The sequence below is a fragment of the Prunus avium genome, chromosome 1 (assembly GCF_965620075.1).
Source record: "Prunus avium chromosome 1, drPruAviu1.hap1.1, whole genome shotgun sequence".
Taxonomy (NCBI): domain Eukaryota; kingdom Viridiplantae; phylum Streptophyta; class Magnoliopsida; order Rosales; family Rosaceae; genus Prunus; species Prunus avium.
In genome coordinates, this window is record NC_142284.1 from 38,518,535 (window position 1) to 38,538,564 (window position 20,030).

General features: G+C 38.9%; 4 protein-coding genes across 5 annotated transcripts; 2 read left to right on the forward strand and 2 right to left on the reverse strand.

Moving 5' to 3' along the window:
* The first annotated feature begins 279 nt into the window (after window positions 1–279).
* On the forward strand, window positions 280–7,748 carry GLE1 (nucleoporin GLE1-like protein). 2 transcript variants are annotated; one of them, XM_021962804.2, is made up of 15 exons: window positions 285–671; window positions 774–941; window positions 1,037–1,198; window positions 1,463–1,583; window positions 2,264–2,412; window positions 2,858–3,026; window positions 3,575–3,779; window positions 3,906–4,015; window positions 4,427–4,497; window positions 5,040–5,121; window positions 5,499–5,573; window positions 6,100–6,177; window positions 6,895–7,026; window positions 7,140–7,262; window positions 7,345–7,748. In XM_021962804.2, coding segments are annotated over exons 1-15 (1,884 nt in total). In that variant the 5' UTR covers window positions 285–669; the 3' UTR covers window positions 7,582–7,748. The 2 variants fall into 2 exon arrangements, with proteins under 2 accessions (XP_021818497.2, XP_021818496.1); XM_021962805.2 differs by lacking the exons at window positions 6,895–7,026; window positions 7,140–7,262; window positions 7,345–7,748 and adding an exon at window positions 6,486–6,836 and having other exon boundaries at window positions 280–671.
* LOC110760529 (E3 ubiquitin-protein ligase RGLG5) lies at window positions 7,342–12,545 on the reverse strand. Its single transcript, XM_088255961.1, has 13 exons — window positions 12,322–12,545; window positions 11,820–12,214; window positions 11,390–11,474; window positions 11,152–11,292; window positions 10,936–11,049; window positions 10,741–10,838; window positions 10,558–10,637; window positions 10,336–10,441; window positions 10,099–10,226; window positions 9,823–10,009; window positions 9,678–9,734; window positions 9,381–9,563; window positions 7,342–9,270 (listed from the first exon to the last, which is right to left on the reverse strand). Exons 2-12 carry the CDS (start codon window positions 12,084–12,086, stop codon window positions 9,483–9,485), a joined length of 1,344 nt encoding a protein of 447 aa, XP_088112087.1. The 5' UTR covers window positions 12,087–12,214; window positions 12,322–12,545; the 3' UTR covers window positions 7,342–9,270; window positions 9,381–9,482.
* A 1,874-nt stretch (window positions 12,546–14,419) lies between these two features.
* LOC110760535 (paramyosin) lies at window positions 14,420–17,876 on the forward strand. Its single transcript, XM_088255834.1, has 6 exons — window positions 14,420–14,565; window positions 14,707–16,223; window positions 16,326–16,402; window positions 16,560–16,671; window positions 16,841–16,957; window positions 17,352–17,876. Exons 2-6 carry the CDS (start codon window positions 14,817–14,819, stop codon window positions 17,706–17,708), a joined length of 2,070 nt encoding a protein of 689 aa, XP_088111960.1. The 5' UTR covers window positions 14,420–14,565; window positions 14,707–14,816; the 3' UTR covers window positions 17,709–17,876.
* Window positions 17,877–18,118: 242 nt separating this feature from the next.
* On the reverse strand, window positions 18,119–20,030 carry LOC110760536 (cytochrome P450 71B37). The gene is made up of 2 exons (XM_021962817.2): window positions 19,047–20,030; window positions 18,119–18,896 (listed from the first exon to the last, which is right to left on the reverse strand). Exons 1-2 carry the CDS (start codon window positions 19,953–19,955, stop codon window positions 18,264–18,266), a joined length of 1,542 nt encoding a protein of 513 aa, XP_021818509.2. The 5' UTR covers window positions 19,956–20,030; the 3' UTR covers window positions 18,119–18,263.

Here is a 20,030-nt window from a genome sequence, read left to right on the forward strand (position 1 = left end):
AGGGAAAATTCCTGGATCCGTCCCTGCAAGGAAGGAGCGAAGTAGTGTCCATATTTTATTGAGTATAATAAAAAAAATTGATGTTGGGTGCACACATCAAATTGTTGAGTGAATATAGTACAGTGTAAGGGATGAGGCCCAATGAAGCCCATAAAATATCGTACGGATCAGGCTTATGAATATCACCAAGGGCCCAGTTTTAGGTCCACCGTGTAAGGGGATCATTGCAAAAGTAAAACTCTAAATGGAGGACATTGATATTTTTGCAAAAGTTCAGGGGTCAATATCTGTTTATGTCGCGTATGTTCACCGCAGAGGAGAGAGAGGAGAGGACCCTAGAAAACTTGGCTTCTTTCTCCAACGGTCCTAAACTCAACGCCACTGTGTGAGAGTTGTTATTTTAGAGTGTCGAAGACAAATGCGAACGCGCGAACTGAGTTTCTGCAACCTCAAATTCGAAAAAATAGTTCGCGGGTTCTAGCCGCATCCGCTCTCAATCTCAAGACTAGCCATTTACGATCGCTGGTTCAATTCAAAGTACTCTTCAGGTTAATTTTGTATTCTCACAGTTCAAAGTCAAGATTCGGCTAGTTTCCACATTTGGCGCCGATTAGGGTTTTATAACCCAGTGCTTGTTATACTTGGAGCTCATCGTCGGAGCATTAGGCAATGTAAGATTTGTTCATAACGTGACATAGTTTATTCTCTACGAATTATTTTAATCTTTGGATTTTTATGTTGCAATTTAATCGCGATTGTTTGTGGGGATTTAGGGGAGCTTTTAAGTTGGAGCTTCGTTGTCCCCAAAAAGTTGATGGAATTGCACTTGACCCTGAGCCTGATTGGAGCTTCGAAGCTCTGCTATCGGAGATAGATGAATTGGAAAGAAAGATCAACAGCTCTTCTAAGGTTTCAGTGCCTTTTACTAAAGAAAGACCACGGTATGTATGCATTTGTGTGTTTGTGATTTTCCCTCCAAGAATGAATAACAGTATTATTTCCTTTTGTGTGCTTTACCATTTGCAACTTTGGTTAGAGATATATCCGATTCAAAGAGCAATGGGAGGACTTCTGCTAGCCCATTTGTTATGCGTGTCTTCGAAGATGAGATGGACAACATTGACAGTGAAGATGAGGAGGCTCATGATCAAAGTTCTGTGGCAGCTAAACGGTTTAATTTTGATGATCTTTATCTCAGGTATGCAATTAAATTTCCCACTTTTGTTTCTTCATACAAAAGCCTTTTTTGACATCTACCCTTATTTTGTCATCTTCCTTTATTCTCTTGTCTAAATGCGTACTGGATCATATAAGCTCAGTATGACATAAACCATTGAAGATATCATGTTTTTTTTCCTTGTCTTTCTGGCTATTTATTGAAGTTTTTGCCTCAATGTTATAGTAATTTTTTTTTTCATCCATATTTAACAATATGATATATGGTTTCATTTCTCTCTTTTAGTGACAGTGATGACTCTGGTGATGACTCGTCTCTTGAAGCCCAACCCTGCCTGATGGAGAAGGGTGAATCAGGGGAAAGTAGTTTGTTCGAGCTATCCCGTGAACATCAGTTCAGAGTGAAGGTGTGTAGCTATGGATTTGGTGACGTCTTGGTGTGTTGTTTCACTTTTTTCTATAAAAAAAAATTTATTCTAGTTTCTGAGAATTATTTCTACACAGTAGATTTAGGTATGTGGATTTTTAGTGTGACACATTCCCTCGTTCTTTGTGCTATTGAAACAGATACCCCTCATTTCTGATGGTAACCCCTACTTATCCTTGCCCAAAACTTGTTTTGGTTACTACTTATGCAAGGAGATAAATTGTTGATTTTACGTCAGAGATATTTTAGGTACAATTTCTGTTTAGGTTTTAACATAGAGATGAAGTTTAGTCCCTAAACCCTACACCCTAAACCCTTGTTTTGGTTACTACTTATGCAAGGAGATAAATTGTTGATTTTACATTAGAGATATTTTAGGTACAATTTCTGTTTAGGTTTTAACATAGAGATGAAGTTTAGTTCAGTTATTAGAGGTAGTAGAGAAGCTCATGCTTTATTATGTGTGAATGTTGTTGTCTCTGTGTGTGTGTGAGTTCAGTTATTAGAGGTAGTAGAGAAGCTCATGCTTTATTATGTGTGAATGTTGTTGTCTGTGTGTGTGTGTGTGTGTGTGTGTGTGTGTGTGTGTGTGTGTGTGTGTGTGTGTGTGTGATCTTCCATCCTTGGTGTATTGAAATTTTTAACTGGCTTGATTAACAGGAAGAAATCAGGAACCAAATATCAGCATTAGAGACAGATCTGAAGACTGAAAGTCAAAAGTCTATTTCTGCAATCTTTCGAGTTGAGAGATATAGAGAAGAAAGATGTGAAATGGAAAGAAAACTTGATACTCAATATCAACGCAATATGTAAGATCGAATGTTTCATTTCTTACGGTACCTTTTATTTGAAAGATCCTACTCCGAAAAGTTCTGTTCATTGACTATCTATTCTGATTTTTTTTTTTCCCGGCAACAATAATAATCAAGTCTTAATATCACTCTTTAAGCTTTCTGATTCTGTTATGTTCTGCAATCCTGTGGGAGCGTCTTTTAAATTTCTATCTATATATTGTTACTAAAATTGCTATTTTTTTCTTTTGGCCATTGGCCAGAATATAACTTTACTTGTGATCAGTTTTGTTTGGAAACTTTTTTTATGGGACATAATATAAAATTTTGTATGAAGGAGAACTTAAAATCTGAATGCTTAATTCAACTTTCATTTATTCTTTCTTGGTTTCAGTAATATCTCCGTTCATCTTTTTTTACCAGTTTATGTAATTGATAATTACAATTATTAAATTTCCTGCAGAGCAGAAGCACTTAATAATCACTTGACTGCTGTCCAGCGAGACCTTGAAGTCAGATCTCAAATAGAAGAAAGAAAAATAAGAATTGATGCTTATGAAGATGCTAAAAGAAAGGAAAAAGCTCTGCAAGAAGAAAAACTTCGACAAGAACGAGCTAAAGCAGAAGCTGAGGTCTTTTTGTTTGGCCTTTTAATATCATTACTGTTTTATTGGTTAGTTTCTAGATATGGTGTGCATGCAATGGCCTCATTGTGTTACTGCTTTAGATATTCTTTGTTGATGCATCAGAAAGGTTTCTTTTGTTTTAAAATTGCATTTGAAGTAAAAGCAGTTCCAGTGAACTTTGGGTAAAACCAGGGTTCCACCCCAACCTGCTCATTGTATATGCTTTTCATTGCATTTGTCTTACATGCTCGACCACTAACCTATGCTATCTCAATCAATCTTGGTTAACTAATTCTACTCATTTGCGATGCAAATTTTTTTCTTTCCTTGAATTCATGCTGAATTCCTCTTTAGGCATGTATCCTGTCTTTGATACCCCATAACTGGTTCCCACTTCCCAGACATCGTTTCTATGGTGACCTTGATAGCTCTGGCCAATATAAATTTTTTTTTTTAAAAGAAAAGAAAAGAAGAAAGTAACTGTAGTGCATATGCTGGAACTTTTAGGTAGATTTTCACTGAGTTAATTAAAAGAAAGAATTTTCTGTATGCAGGCAAAAAGAGCCGAGGAAGCAAAAAGAGCAGAGGATGCAAAAAGAGCTGCTTTGGAAGCTCAGAGAAGAGCAGCTAAAGAAGCTGCAGAAAGGGAAGCTTCTGAAGCCTCAAGGAGGGCTGTTTCTGGATCGGCACAAGAAGGAACTTACAGACCTCAGATAAATGCTTTGAATGCTCAATCCAGCGGAAAACCACCAGCGGCAGGTATTTCTCCTATAAATGCGAAATCAAGGAACTTTCTTGCACCTATTTTTTTTCATGGCCTTTTCAGTTGTTTCTTTCCAGAAGTTTCCCACCATCTGATACATGAACTGGGCTATTTAATGGCAGGTAAGATACTGAAGGCTGCAGAAAGTGCTCTGAATCTAGAGCAGGGGAGACTACAAAAGCTTAAACAGTTTGATGATGAAAACCAGGCACTGAGATTACGCTCCAAAGAGGTCTGCTGGCACCTTAAAATTAAGCCTTGAAGGCTTTATTCTATTGGTTTTGTGAAACAATGCTTCTGTTTTTTTCTATTTGTCTACAACTTCCTGATGTCTATTAGAATTGATTAATTTAATATCTATGTTGTTTGAATTTCTAATTCTGGAACTCAATATTAGAATGCATGTTTCCATTGATTCTGTCCTTTGTTCGGTAATGTATCGTTTGCTTGTTGATATTATTACTGTATATTATTTCTTATTATTACTGATGATTATTATCATGATCTTTTCTTGTCATTGTGATTGTATTGCATCCTGTTTATGCAATGTTTGGATAAGTCATGTTATTCTAATCTACTTTTTAACATGTTTTTTCTCTTCCTTTATTTTAGTTTGTCATGCCATGTCTTTTCTTTTTGTTAGGATTTCAGGAAGTATGAGAGGCAAATTTCTAAGTTGGTTCAGCAAATTACAGGAACAAAAGACAGTGTCAGGTCAGGTGGATCCCCCTTCAATTATATAATGTGGTTTGTTGAAATTTGTTTTGTCTTCTATTTTTTTCTGTGGTACTGTATTGAACATTGATGCACATGAGGTAGCTACTTTTGCTGGTAGAGGACTGGGAACATGAATAATGCCTTATGAGTTTTCTCCATAAAGCACCCTAAAATCTGGTCAAGCATGAAGTTTGCTACAAGTTGAGATGTATGTGGGCTAACAGCCCACGCCTTCCCTCATTGTTGTATGCTTTCTTTTCTCTTTTCTCCAATATTAACAACAAAGCCTGTCCAAACTATGTGGGATCGGCTACTAAACCATAGTCTTCCATATGTCCTATCCAGTACCATATTTTCATTTAGTTCATGCACTATCATATCTTTCCCAGTTACCTTTCCTTTTTCTCTTAAAAAAAAACTTTACAGTGGTCATAAAACTGAGCCATGTTATATATCGAGGTTATTTAGTTGTTTATAGTTGAAGTTCTTAAGCATAATGCAAGGAGAAAATTTACATTCTAAGGTGTACCTCTTTTCAGACAAAAAGCAGGTGAACTAGTCAATATCTTTAATGATGCTCGCTGCCCTCAATCTATCAGTGTTGCAGCATTTGCAAAGAAGGTAATTTTAATTGTTTGAATTCAGTAGACGAAAGCTAGAGTTTACTATCTAGAATTTGAGAATTCTTCATTTTGTTACATATGCAAACAATATAAATGCTAAAAATAAGTATGAACAATTGTCACTTACCACTAGAAAACCATGTAAGCCCCCAGTTATGTATGGCCATCTGATGGCAGGATTCAGTTTTTCTTTGTCTAAAGTATTTCTTGGAGACCAGGTGGAGCCAATCTTGAGAAGCTTTGTCATTCACCAAAATTTTTATTCCTGGTCATTACATGTTGACTGCAGCTATTATTCTTCTCTAACATTCTACTCCCTCCTACAGGACAGGTACTAATGTTTATGCTCATCGGTTGCTTATTTGGATATTACAGGTTGTCTCCAATTGTAAAACCCCGCGTAATGCTGCTTTTGCATGTGGCCATGTCATTGTTCTTGTTACTTCAAAGGTACATCATGATGAGAGGGCAGGTTAAGGAAAGAGACTAATTTCTTTTCATGTGTGTGCATGTGTATGCGCATTCGTGTATGTATTTAATTGACATCTCTATCATTGAAATAGTATTCCTATAATGATATTAACCAATTTTACATTATAAAAGAAGCAACTCTTCACGGTTGGGTTGCTTAATACTCTCAGTTGATTCATTAGTCTGAAAATCCTGCTGGCCTGACCAGTCAGGTTGGATGGGACACCATCCAGGGGACTATCCTTGAATGTAGCTGCATATGTCTATCAAGTTGGCATGGGACATTGATTCCATATGGTTGACCTTAACTCAGGTTCTGTCCATGGAAGGCTTTTCAAGTAGTCTTAATAGATCTTAATGATCAATATAAGTGTTATAACATGGCTCTCCATCAAGCTAATGTTGAAGTTTCTATTGTGAGCTGTGAACGCCAGTTAGATTTGTATTAAGCTAAAAGAATTTAGAAATCATTGATCCATGCCACATTTTTGTGTATGTGAATCAGGTTCCAACTGCAATGGATCTTGTTCTTGCTGAGTTACACAGAGCTTGCATCTATACAGTTCCAAAGCACTACTCACAGGTGATTCAAACCTAACTCACTTGTCTTTTCGTTTTTCCTTTTCTGAAGGAGGAAATGGGGGTCCCACCGGGGGGGGGGAGAATCTTGTCTCCAATAAAACATTTAGAATAAGCTTCCATCTCTATTTATCCTGACCCCACGTGATTGATTAAAAAACCATTTAGAATAAGATTGCATCTCTATTGATCCTTACCCAACTTGGTTCATGAATAACTGGGTGTGTAGAAAAGTTCTCTTTTCTTTAAATTCTATGAATTTTGTATATAATCCATTAAAATTTATCTGGGAAATCACTCTTTCTTTGTTAGCAAGCATTAAGAGGAGGTTCGGAAGTGTTCAATCATTTTAGAAGATTCAGGTATAATTTTAGATCTTAGTCAGGGAATTATTTATATATAAAAACCTACTTTTATTCCATAGTCGCACAATAAGGAGTAGGTATGCTGAACTGGCATTCAATCCTTGGATCCACAATTTACAAGTGCATTCATTGCTAATCTGCAATTGAGACGAGTTCTGAGTATGAAAGTAGGGGCCATGGGATGCTGGAGTTCACAAACGTTGGGGACCATGAAATTGCAAATTTAATTTTTATGAACTGTTCCTTTTGGACCTTTGACAATTTTTCTAATATTCTAGGTGGAATTTATTTTGCTGGAAGTGCATCTCTTGTTATTTCTACTGCTGTTTTTTATGAGTTATGATTTTTCACTGCAGTCAGCATTTGAATCAAAAGAGGCATACTATAAAGCTATTGGATTCCAAGAAGATGAAGGAAAGATTGAGAGTGTTGACAATTATTTGGCACGATTAGAGTCATATATGAAACTATATGGGGCACTGGTTCAGGTTTGACTCTATGAACTTAATGCTTGAAGTTTGCAATGTTTCCTTGGCATCTTAAGCTATGCTTACTAAGATCACAGGCTTTGCATATCTTCTAACTAAGAATGTTTTAGCAGACAGAAATTTATGGGTTCCAAAATGCGCATGGCCTGAAAGAAGGTTGGGCATGGCTTGCAAGGTTTTTAAATGCTCTTCCTGCCAACAGATATACTGCTGTTGCACTTAACGCATTTCTACACGTAAGTTGTTATGGAAGTTAATATTGTTTGTAGAAAAGAAATAGGAAAACCCTTTCAACCTAAGTGTTCAATGTTTTAACAGATGGCAGGGTACTCTCTCTTCAAAAAGTACAAATCTCAATTCAGGAAGATGCTGAACATCATTTCAGACAACTTCCTGAATGCACTAAGAGAACGAGGCGATTCAAATCTGAACCCAGTCATTGCAGAAATCGACGCCTACTTAAAGGACAACAAATTTCTTTGTGAGCCTGAGGGAAGGAGCCTGGAGGGCTCTTTGCTGTCAGATGTTTATGTGCCTGAATCAGATTACTACTAATTGTGTATTTATAGGTCTTCTGGTCTTGTGTGATTCCTGGAGAATGTGTTGAAGAAAGTTTTGCCAATCAGTCATGTTGTAAGCCGTCAAGACATATTGTACTCTTGGTAGTTATGAAAAGTGTACAAGGAAACTGTTGTGAATTAGAACCAACTCGCTCCCCTTTAGACCTTGTTGTTGATGGACTTTGGACAAGACTCAATGATGGATGAATTTTACACACACACACACACAAAATAAATCAAGCACAAATGACACAAGTGTTTATAGAGGTTCAGCAATTTGCCTACATCCTCTTTGGTGATTCCCTTGAGAAATTTCACTAATGCAGATAGGTTACAACTTTGGTTTACACAGAAACCCCCTTAGAACACAACCCTCACAATCTGTTTCTCTCACACCCTTGCTCACACCTTGATACACTTGAGAATTCTCTCTTCTACTTGACTCACTAGTTTCCAGCTACTTCTCTTCCAACTCTCTCTTACTCTTATGCAGACTTGCTCCCTCTTTCCTTTAATACATAAGCCTCTAGACTTGAGAGGAGACCCTTGCTTTGTCTCCCATGTTCTGCCCTTGAATACTTGACATGGACCACAGGTTAGGCCAGCCACAAGCTATGTATTGATGGCTGCATGTCCAGCCATCCTATATAGAACCATAGGGTGGCTACACCTTGAAACTCCTATATAGAACCATAGGGTGGCTACACCTTGAAACAAGTCAACCAATGTACCTCAATGCTCCCTCAATCCTCCCAACTGATTGCCAAACTTCATCTGACTCATAAGTGACCCCTAGGGTCCTTGCAAGTAGGTGGGAGGCGATAGCCCTTGAAAATAGAGTTGATAACTCGAGAAAATCCGAAACAGCACGTAATGGGCGACCGGTTGCCAAAAGTTTTTCACTCCAGACTTTGAATCTGCCTAAAAAACGACCGGTAGCGACCAGTTGCTTTTAGGCAGAGTCTCTTGCGAGCGGTCGCTTGAAACGGGCGACCGGTCGCTTCCTGTTCTGTCTCCGAGGCTTGTATCCTTTATGCGAGCCAATTTTCACAACAGAAACGTGAATTTTTTAGGAAGTAAAACCAAGTTATTGTCATAATTTGAACAGGCTTCCCCATGGGGGATTTAGTATTTGGAGGCTTCATATTGATTCTCTGCTGACTTATTTATCTCCTTTTTTATGATTGCTAAAATTGAAGTTTCGAGCATCTAGTATCAAACACGCATTCTACGGGTCTCCAGTAGCCTGTTGGATTTAAGCTACAAGTGAAACCCATCAGGTCTCGGGTTCGAGACTGGCAGAGAGAGAAGCAGAGAGAGAAGCAGAGAGAAAGGTTTCAAGAAATAAAAAAATAAAAAAATATTCTAACACATTCTTTTTCGTATCTCAAAATTACGTACTCGCTGTTTTTTTTTCTTGCCAAGTTCTAATCTGTTTTCAGAATATGATAGTAGAAAGACGAAACCAATCCATCAGAGGAAACAAAAGTAAGGATGATGACCCTGAATTGTGTCTCCAACCAGTGCCAACTTTGACCATGAAACTTAATCTAAACCTGAATTGTCCTTATAAACAAGGCCAAGCATGAAAACCAGCTTCTAATTTGAACCCTAACAGGTCCTCCTAGCCACCAATCCCATCTTGCCATGGGCCAAGAATCACATCAACCAAGACAATCTGCTCCTGCAAATCCCATAAGTTTCCAGTTTTCAGCAAACCTCATCTGAATGCATTTTGTTTTCTGATGATGAAATTATACGACAAAATGATAACAAAGCTCTTTGATGGCTTACCTTTCTTTGTGCCCCTAGTACATCATCAAACATGAGCATTTGCTCCAGCTTTCTCTGAGAGCGGTAACAAATCTCAAAGATGTGCATCAAACCTGACTCTAGCTAGTAAAGTCTTATTCTAGTTTGGATCGAACTCCGGCAAATGGGGCACAATTCAAGGTATTCTCCACAGTCACAACAAGTCTGCCACACAAAGAGGAGGGCCAATTAGAGAAGCAAAATCAACATTATCAACGTAACAGTTTACTTGTAACTCAAGGTTATGAAAAGCTTGCATTCTTAGAGAAATTGGTCTACCTGATGCCCACAACCGAAGGCCATGTCTTTCGGATTCGTAAGACAAATGGGGCAAACCTGTACGAAAAAAAGAGTAAATAAATTGCAAATCTGAGAGAAAATTAACAAGATTAAACCTGGCTTTATGGGAAACTTGTTTGAATACCTGACTATCATATCCTGTATAAGAAGGTGTGCTGGCTCCTGCATTATCATATCCAGCATAAGGAGCTGTCCTCTGCTGAAAACTGTTTGAATTGCTGTAAAGTTTTGTGTTGCTGCTGCCTGAAGATACTGAAGCATAATGGGGTGGGGGAAGGGGAACCCTGTTTGGATAATTTCCATTGCGTGTTCTGCTTATTCAAGGCAATGGATTTTCATGTTACTAAAGGTTTGATACATCAATTTGGCAAAGATTTACAGTTTAAGCTTGAATTTTTACCCCAATATGCCAAGCTCTAGAGTTGCTTTATATTGAGAAGGTATTTCCATCAAGGCTGAAAGAGCAAATTCTTTCTGCTTTCTGGATAGATCCACCTTCTTTGACATGATTTCCGTAAAATTCACAAACTGCATAAGGAAAACCAGTCCTTCAGAATTAAGCACATGTAAAAACCATGAACATAGCAAGCCAGCAATCTTTTCGAGAACTAATTGACACCAAAACATTGCTGATCACCTGAAAATTATCGAATGCTCGAGCAGGGATGTTATCGTCGAATTCCCTCATCATGTCCCAAGGGCCATCTCCAATCCCCACTAGGATTATAGACAAGGGGTACTCACTGCAAATAAAAAGGTAAGGTATATGAATTATGAAAGTATGGATCAGAAACCAAAAACCAAGTTATGAAAGATTTTCCCCGAGCGTATAAAAGGACATGTTTCTAGAAAAGTTTACCTTGCTTTTACAATTGCATCGATTGTCTTTTGTTCTTGTGAGCTGAGCTGACCATGTTTTGTGTCAATACTTCTTGTCACCTAAGACGATGGCAATGTTTTGTGAGGCAGATAGGAAGCATGAGACCACCTCATGATAGAAAAATGCAGTTCATTTTTAAAAAGTAGGTTAAAATCAAATTACCTGGCCATCAGCAATGATCAGCAAAACATGGTACTGGCCTCCGCTTTGCTCAACAATAGTCATGGCCATCTCAATAATCGGTGCAAAAGATGTAGGCCCTGCGACAAGGAAACAAAAGAGAATAATGAACAAAAGTACAGATCAACCATATTTTGGCCAAAGCCTAGTGTAATGACTAGAGGCTAGCTGCAGCACCTGCAAGTCGAAGATGGGGAACAATTTCTCGATATCGTGCCAATACTTCCTCAAATCCGTTACAGTATTGTTCGTCCTGATAGAAGCTAAAGACATCTTGATCATGTGTTGATGCTGCAAGAATATACAAGAAATTTAAATAATTCACATGGTCCAAATAGTATGGTTCCACTAGAAATAACGCAGGAGAGGAGACAATGCTTTGCGTTCAATTACCATCTCCAAACCCAAAGCACGGAATTAGATTATCTTCATCGAAAACAGATAATGTTTTCCCAATAATTGATATTGCTTGTTCATAGGGGTTTTGAACATTTCCAATGTGATGCAAGCTTTTCCGGTTAAATGACCTCGAACCTGTTAAGCAGGAAACAAAGCTTAAGCATATTGCATTGCCCTTCAAATGATGATGCTCTTTGACCAAAGAACTTTTTAGCATCAAGATGAGACTAACCTGTCCACTCATTGCTTTTCGTGAAATCAATACCAACAATCAAATTAGAAGACTCAAGGCCAGCTTGTGCAAGAGCAGAAGTAACCTGTGGTCAATCAAAGCCATGTTCATCAAAAGCTGAATTTCTAGAACAGAGACAGGAGAAGTAAGGACTTGAACTTGAGCAAAATACAACTTTCATGGCATGGATTGGATGTGATTAGTCATATATAAAAAAAAATCAGAAAACCCAGAAATAGTGATAAAGCCAGCGATAGGCATCTCCTCAGTTTAAAAATCAACCCAATAATTATAAGGATAAAAAAAACTTGGTATGTGTCAACTTTGTCATGCCAAAGCTAGATATTAATATGCTGGAGAATTTTTTTTATCATCTTTCAAGATTGTAAAGTTCTTTTTTTTTTTGGTCTGAAGATTGTAAAGTTCTTACCTCATCCAAGGAACGGTAATTATCAGCTATCTTTGAGTATTTTCTATCCAACCTCCTTCGTGGGTTGGGCACTGTAACTGTCTGAGACACACGGTTAAAAGATGGTGAAGGTGCATAGTGATGCTGAGGGGTACAGTAGGGGTTTTGTGGAGGGCGTGATGGCTGTGGATACCCATACTGATCCCATGAAGAAGAAGAAGAAGAAGCAGTTGATCCACTAAGCGAAAACGGCCTCGGGCTTGAATCTTTCGAGCTTTTGCCTCCCATCAGAAGCAGAATCTACAAAAACCCTTGTGAATAATGCAGCAAAGTCTATATGTTCTTCTTTTTAGGTTCTGCCTCCAAAGCTAAAGAAAACAGAACAAGGCAACCAGCAAGGCAGTTCAAATGTCAACCTGCAAATGAAATTATTAAACACCTTGAAGGCCCTCCCTCACATGAATACTGCAAAAAAAACTAAAAGCTGTCCATGTTTAGTACAACGAGGCCGTTCAAAAATTACCAACAATATAATATGTACGTGAAGCTGCTGTCTTTCTCTTTGTTTCTTTTGTTTCTTTTGTTTCTGTTTCTTTGAAAACTAAAACTTGGGTTATGCATAAAAAACTCTGTAATATATATATGTGTATATATAGGAAATTAAAAATGAATCTGGAAGGACGAGAATTGAGCAAGAAAATCCCATATGGAGAATAATCATTATGAAGACCAAGAACATTAGAATTAGGCTGCCAAATGGGACTGATTCAAACAAACGCCGACCATTGAAACCATTAAAAAAATACATATAAATTTTACTATTTAATTTTTCCACCAAAACTCACAATCAAGTTAGCTGCAGCAATCACATCAAGAAACTCCAAGGCAAGTCCTGGAAGAAAAATATGAAAACCAGGTTCTGACTTCTGATAGATAAATACTAGAAATAATATCAGGGCCCAACACTTATTCAACAAGGAATAAATACGTGTCTCATAAAAAAAAAAAGATTTGGTGATTTGTGAAAACTATATATCTACGTAACCTGGCCTCCAAGGAAACCAGGTATGTTCAGTCAACAACTCTTCTTTTGTTTTCTGTTTTTAATATGAAACATGGAGAAAATGACCCACTAATGTAGTGGTTTGGAACTTTGGGGCAATTACTCCCCCTAGAAAAAGTCCTGGATTCGAGTTATAGCATCTGTGTAGTGTATGCGAGTTTAGTATACTATCGTGCCTCTTAATAGGAAATATCCTAGAAAAAAGAATATATGAAACCTGTGTATTAAAATAAGAATCCATTATCCATAATGATTATTATATCCATGTTATCATAATCCACAACAATTAATTATAAGCTGATAACTTTTATATTTGGGGAGAGTGTGAACAGGATTGAAAGGTCGTTATCGTCATTTTCAAGTAATTAATAGCTGGATGATGAATTATCCAACCTTATGAATAGTTGTGAAAAATGAATCAGAATGTGCTTGATTGGAAAGCTCAACAAGTAGGATGGATTCTGAGAATTGGGAAATAATAAACACCTTGCTGCTGAGTAGTTTTTTTATTTAAATTTTTTATATTATTTTGTTTTTTTTCGTTTTTCTTGAGTTTTTTGCGTTATTCTGGGACACAGTGGGTTTCACGTTTTGTGTGGTCAACGCGCGGCGCAGCATAATATCATAGTGTCGACATCGGGTTTACAATAATTTTTCATATGTAATTTGAAAATTATGTGTAAATTCTGTGGGAAAACGCAAATTATTCTTTGAACGACTCAAGGGGTTTGGAAACAGTCAAATTGGTATGGGTCCAAAATTGTAGAGGCGTGAGGTCCAACTTCTAAAATAATTAATAAATAAAGTTTAATGGTAACTTGGGGGAATACGAGGTTGTGACTTATGATCTAACTTGGTGGAAACACTTATCTATTTCCTTTTCGTTACTCCTTACCTACTTGAGCAGGGAAGGGGAAATCAAATTAAAAAGCTCAGATGCAATGATAGATGCTCTTACCTATTTGAGCCGCAAACTTTTTGCTCTATTTCTGTCCTTGTTTGATAAGTGACATAATGGGTGAGATAAGAATGAGGAACACTAAAACCGGGGTAGGAAAGTTTTTCTCCGCACAAAGATTTTCGAATAGAAATTGACAGATTTCTCAAAAAAAACCACACAACTATGCAGGGAAAAAATACATATGGGCTCAACTCTACTGGCCTTTTGGTGTGAGGCCCATTTTACATTTAATTTTGATTTTAGGCCCATTTTTTTCAAGTCCACTTACTCAAGGCCGGCCCAGGAGGTAGGCCCCACTCAATGATCGGTCTTATTCTTCCTGATCTGTGATGTTTCGAGTCCACGAACATTGAAATACTGAAGAAGCTTCCCCCCTCTCTAACTCACTCACACAGCTTATGCTAGACCTACCGCCAATCATACACTAGATTGATCATGCCGACCGCTTACGTGGCAGCATCACAACCACGGTTGCACATACGCCAGCGGCGGACCAAACAACATTAGAATTAGGATGGGAAATAACTTTCATGTAGCAATCGCCACGTACGCGTGATTGGCTACGGCCGTAATTATATTAGCTCCCGGATTAATTAACATAAAAATAAAAAATAAAAAAAACAAACTTTAAAGGAAAAAACAGAGGGAGACTGGTTGGTAGTGATCGTTGTCGTCTCTGCTACGCACCGTCGCTGGGTCTGTCTTCTCCTCCTCCTCCTTCTTCTTCTTCATCTTGTTTACAGGTACGAATCACTTTTCTCAATCCCGCTCTTCGAAGTAACAATAACTTCCACTTTCTTGTTTACCGCCAAAATTCCCAACTCATCAATTGCATAAATTTGTTAATTCCATTACCTATTCGGATTCCAATTCGAAATCCCTAGGATTTTCGAATTTTATATTTGTAAATTACGCTCAACTTGGTGGAAATCGGAATGAGACTTTGCTTGTACAACCGGCGATAGCAAAAGTTTGGAAAATTGGAAAGTACCAAATGGCAAGTGCTGGCGACGAAGACAACGATGCGGTGCTTAGTGACGTGGAGGGTGACGATTCAGTGCCGGTCGCGATTAAGACTCCATCGCCAGACGAAATCTCCGCGGAGCGATTCCGAGAGCTCGTCGCCGAGCTAGATCGCGAGCGACAAGCTCGAGAGGCGGTGGAGAATTCGAAATCGGACCTGCAAATTCAGTTCAATCGATTGAAGGCTCTGGCGCACGAGGCCATAAAGAAGCGCGACGAGTGGGGGAGGCAGAGAGATGAGGCGTTGCGTGAAAAGGAGGAAGCTTCTAAAACCAACGAGAAGGTCTCGGCGGAATTGGCCGAGTCGAATAGAGCAAAGGACGAGGCTTTGCAGCAGAGGGATGAGATTGTGAAGCAATTGGACGAGGTGGTGAAGGAGAGGGACGGTTTGAGGTCAGATATTGGGAATTCGACTCATATGCTCATGTCTGGAATCGATAAGATATCGGGGAAGGTTAGTAATTTTAAGAATTTTGGGGTGGGGGGGTTGCCAAGGTCGCAGAAATACACGACAGGATTGCCTGCGGTTGCTTATGGAGTTATCAAGCGAACGAATGAGATTGTGGAAGAGCTTGTTAGACAGATTGATTCCACGGCCAAGTCTAGAAACGAAACGAGGGAGCAGATGGATCAGAGAAATTACGAGATTGCCATTGAGATTTCTCAGCTGGAGGCCACGATTGGTGGTTTGAGAGAAGAGGTCGCGAAAAAGACCTCCATTGTTGAGAAGTTAGAGAAGAGTATGGCAGAAAAGAATGGCAAAGTGTCGGAGATTGAACAGGAGATGGAGGAGAAGTTGAGTAAGGCTGAGAGTGAGGTTTCAGAGTTGAAGCAGTTAGTTGGAGAGTATGATGATAAGTTGACGAATTTAGACTCGAAAATGGAAGCACAGAGGCCTTTACTCTTTGATCAGTTGGATTTGGTTTCGAAAATTCATGACCGGCTATATCATGTTATGAGAATCGTTGATGCCAATAATTTGGATCAGTCGGAGTTTTCAGAGTCCCTGTTTCTCCCTCAAGAAACGGACATGGAGGAGAACATACGTGCAACTTTGGCTGGGATGGAATCCATTTATGAGTTGACCAGGATTGTTATTGAAAAGACAAGGGATTTGACTGAGGAAAAGAACCGAGAAATTAAGAGTTTGGATGAAACAGTGAATCAGTTAGTTAAAGAGAAAGAACAAATTGGATCATTACTTAGGAGCGCATTGTCAAAGAGGATCACATCAAGTCCATCTTCTAAAACGAGTGAATTGTTTCAAGTTGCAGAAAATGGTTTAAGGGAGGCCGGGATAGATTTCAAGTTTAGTAAGCATGTTGGGGATGGGAAAGTGGATACGCTTGAGACAGAGGAGGATGAAATATATGCGTTAGTAAGTAACCGTTACTATTAGTCTGTTTGAGTGTTATTTTGAATTTGATATGTTTTCAAACCCTATTTTGTCATTGTTGATGTATTAATGTGTCATATTTAGGCTGGTTCTTTGGAGAACATTGTTAAGGCATCTCAGCTTGAGATCATTGACCTGCAGCATTCTGTGGAGGAATTAAGGTACTTTGTTGTGCCCAAAATGAGTAGATTTCAAATAAATTCTGATGTGCCATAACTTGAAGTTTCATTTATACTAGCAAACTAGATATGCTTTTATGCTGTTAACTTTGTCCTGACATGGTATTGTTATGTTACATTTGCTGTTTACCGTATTAAGGGCAGAGTTGAGTTTACTCAAACAGCATGTTGAGGCTCAAGCTAAGGAGCTCGACCATAGAATGCGTAGAATTGAGGAACTTGAAGAAAAAGAGAGAGTAGCGAATGAAAGTGTATGTTATTTGTGTTCTATTGACTGTTCAGTCATTGATTTTGGTTTGCCTTATGTGCTTCATTGTTGTCTGATATGAAATGATCTATAGCATATGTGAGCAAGGACTTTGTAGCAAATTCTGCTCACCAACCAATTTGTGGAGTAATGTAAAGCCAATTTGTGTGTAGGTTGAAGGGCTGATGATGGACATTGCTGCTGCTGAAGAAGAAATTGCAAGATGGAAAGCAGCAGCCGAGCAAGAAGCTGCTGCAGGCACAGGTGTAGAACAAGAATTTGTGGCACAGGTATGCTTAAAAACTTGTCCTGATATAATTTTATTGATTTGTTTACTCTGATATTTGCTTTCAAATGATATATATCTCAGTGGAAGAAAGACCAGTATATCTAGGGGCTGGGTTGATTTAACTTAGGACATTGTTACTAGTCCATATAATTTTATAAAGCAGATCGATTAGCTCTGAGGTCTGTTTTGGGGAGTTGAGGACTGTGGTGGGATTTGGCTGAGTTGTAGGTTCAAATATATACCAAGTACAGTGTTTGTGAATATTATTTGGTCATGGAAGCTGCGGTCTGATTGTGAAGGAAAAAAGTTCGTTTTATATGACATAGTCCATCTTCATTCTTCAATTAGCATGTTCCCAAGTATTAATTAGTAGTGACTATGGTTGGAACCTGCAGTTGTCGGCGCTTAAGCAGGAACTTGAGGAGGCAAAGCAGGCGATTGTGGAATCAGAGAAGAAACTCAAGTTCAAAGAAGAGACAGCTGATGCTGCCATGGCAGCCAGAGATGCTGCTGAGAAGTCATTGACATTGGCAGACTTGAGGGCATCCAGGCTCCGGGATAGAGTAGAGGAGCTTACCCGTCAGCTAGAAGAATTTGAAAGCCGGGAAGACTCAAGGAGGGGCCTGAGTGGACCTAGATATGTATGCTGGCCATGGCAGTGGCTTGGGCTGGACTTTGTGGGGGTCAGTCGGTCTGATACACAACAAGAGAGTAGTTCAAATGAAATGGAGCTCTCTGAACCTCTTCTTTGATTAACATGTTTTCCCCCCTTCTTTATACTTCTTATTTTGTGTATTTTATTGTGATCTTTCAAAATTAACAGTAAAAAAGGAAAAATCGCATAATCTTCTAACACTACTACTCTTCAGTTCCCCCTTATTTTTAGAGAGAATGTAATTGATTGTTTGATTGTTTTTGCATAGCGACTTACAACGTAAGTGAATCCTTAGCATACATGCTTCTTCAGGGTGATGTTTCTCTAATTTTTTTTCTCACTCTGATGTAGTTTCTAATCCAAATTCTTTAGTCGAACGCTTTTCTTTTATTATTTCATATTCCTGTTAATTTACGGTTATACACCAAGGCTCGATAAAAGATCGTATGGAAAGGGAAATTACTCTGAGTTGGAGATTGGCTTTTGATTTGTTTGGATGAACAAGTCTTAAAAAATGTATATATTATACATTCAAGTGAAGTTCCAGTTTACATAAGCACAGCCATATTTAAAGTTTATTTTATATAAATCATAACTAGCAGAGCATGCAGAACTTCCCAAATCCTAAGCCATATGTAGAAGAGAAGCTCCTCTAGCTTATATATGTTTCCCGAGAAAACTTCACGGGGACAAGGTGGAGAGCAGTTTTCTTAGCGATTGTGAGGGAAAGGCCACCAGTTTCTTCCATGTCGATATCTTCCTCCTTCATTCCATTAGGCAACTTCCAATCAAACCAGTAGAGAAGATGTGCAAGTCCAAACGCTATTGTTGTTGTTCCCATGTACATCCCAGGACAAACTCTTCGACCAGCTCCAAATGGCAAAAACTCGAAATGCTGCCCCTTATAATCAATAGAGCTGCCATCAAACCTTTCTGGGATGAATTCTTCTGGGTCCTTCCAAGACTCGGGGTCTCGTGCAATTGCCCAGTCATTGACAAATACCAGCGTCTTGGGGTCAACATCATAACCTTGGATTTTAAAATGGGACATGGCTTCTCTTGGCAGAATCAATGGAGCTGGGGGATGCAATCTGAGGGTCTCTTTGATTATCATCTTGAGGTATTGAAGCTCATCTGTATCTCCTTCGCTGATTTTTCCTTTGTTTCCAATGCATCTTCTAACTTCTTCCTGGGCTTTCTTCATCAGTTTGGGTTTCCTAGCTAGCTCTGCCATCGCCCACGTCATTGTAGTTGCACTGGTATCTATTCCACCTAAAAATAAATTCTGATTCACAAAGTATCAAAGTATAAGTTAAATATTCCATCAAAACCACACAAAAAAAAAAGTAAGTAAAATATTCAAGGAACTAATTTTCTATTTAAAATTGTCCAGGTTGAAATTTCGCCACACATGAGGCCAAAAGTTAGCGCTTACCATGAGGACTGCCTTGATGTTATTATGACCAAGTTGAGCAGCTCCAAATAACCCAGTTTGCTCCCTCGCTATCTTAAGCAGCACATCAACTATGTCTTCATGATCTTTCTCCAATACTGCCCTTCCGGCCCTGAGATGATCATCAATCACCTGCTGGAAAAAACCATCCAACTCATTCCAAATCCTATCAAACTCTTTATGCACACCGGAAACCCTGTCCATAATCCACCCGATAAAAGACGGAAAGTAGTCGGCTCCGGACAAGCCTCCAAGCATGGTCTGAATGTCATGAATCAACTCAGGAATATTTGTACCATGCTCAAACTTGCTTCCTCGAAAACTTGTCCCAAACGCAATTCTGAAAATTATACTGGCAGTGAGAACAAACAGTTTCTCAGTGAGATCAACTGTAGCACCTGAGGAAGAAGAGAGTGAATTGACCAATTCGGCCACCTCTTCTTCCCTGACAGACCAATACGACTGGACCCTCTTCACGCTTAAGAGCTCAAGCACGCATATTTTTCTAATCTCTCTCCAGTACTCGCCATAAGGCGCAAACGCCACATCTAGATAGTTGTATGTGAGCCTGCGGGAGCCGGCAGTGGTGGGTCTGGTGCAACAGAGGAGGTCATTGGTTTTTAAGGCCTCTTTGGCTGCCTCAGCTGATGAGATTATCAGAGTTGGTACGCGGCCGAGATGGAGGAGCATGACCGGGCCGTACGTTTTGGAGAGTTGCCAGAGAGATTGGTGAGTGGAGGAGCCAAGTTGGTGCAAGTTGCCTATGAAGGGAAGCTTGGGAGGGCCCGGCGGAACGTGCCTTTGATGTTGTTGCTTATATTTTTTGAGCGAAAGAAGAAGCAGGAGGATAAGAAATGGAAGGCATATGAGTAGTGGGGTGATGAAAGGCATTTTGGAGAGCTAGCGCTTTATCAATTGATCTTCTCTAATGAAATTTGTGTTGTGAGATCTTCTCCATCTTCCTTA

Excerpts from the sequence above, each read along its gene's own strand:
- GLE1 (XM_021962804.2), top strand. Across the intron at positions 1,199-1,462 it reads TTTGATGATCTTTATCTCAG|TGACAGTGATGACTCTGGTG; the intron begins GTATGCAATTAA and ends TCTCTCTTTTAG. Across the intron at positions 3,027-3,574 it reads GAGCTAAAGCAGAAGCTGAG|GCAAAAAGAGCCGAGGAAGC; the intron begins GTCTTTTTGTTT and ends TTCTGTATGCAG.
- LOC110760529 (XM_088255961.1), bottom strand. The coding sequence starts at position 12,086 with ATGGGAGGCAAAAGCTCGAAAGATTCAAGCCCGAGGCCGTTTTCGCTT. Across the intron at positions 10,227-10,335 it reads GAGCATTCGATAATTTTCAG|TTTGTGAATTTTACGGAAAT; the intron begins GTGATCAGCAAT and ends TTCCTTATGCAG. Across the intron at positions 9,735-9,822 it reads ATACAGGATATGATAGTCAG|GTTTGCCCCATTTGTCTTAC; the intron begins GTATTCAAACAA and ends TTTTTCGTACAG.
- LOC110760535 (XM_088255834.1), top strand. The coding sequence starts at position 14,817 with ATGGCAAGTGCTGGCGACGAAGACAACGATGCGGTGCTTAGTGACGTG. Across the intron at positions 16,403-16,559 it reads CATTCTGTGGAGGAATTAAG|GGCAGAGTTGAGTTTACTCA; the intron begins GTACTTTGTTGT and ends TACCGTATTAAG. Across the intron at positions 16,958-17,351 it reads AACAAGAATTTGTGGCACAG|TTGTCGGCGCTTAAGCAGGA; the intron begins GTATGCTTAAAA and ends TGGAACCTGCAG.
- LOC110760536 (XM_021962817.2), bottom strand. The coding sequence starts at position 19,955 with ATGCCTTTCATCACCCCACTACTCATATGCCTTCCATTTCTTATCCTC. Across the intron at positions 18,897-19,046 it reads ACATCAAGGCAGTCCTCATG|AATTTATTTTTAGGTGGAAT; the intron begins GTAAGCGCTAAC and ends TTTGTGAATCAG.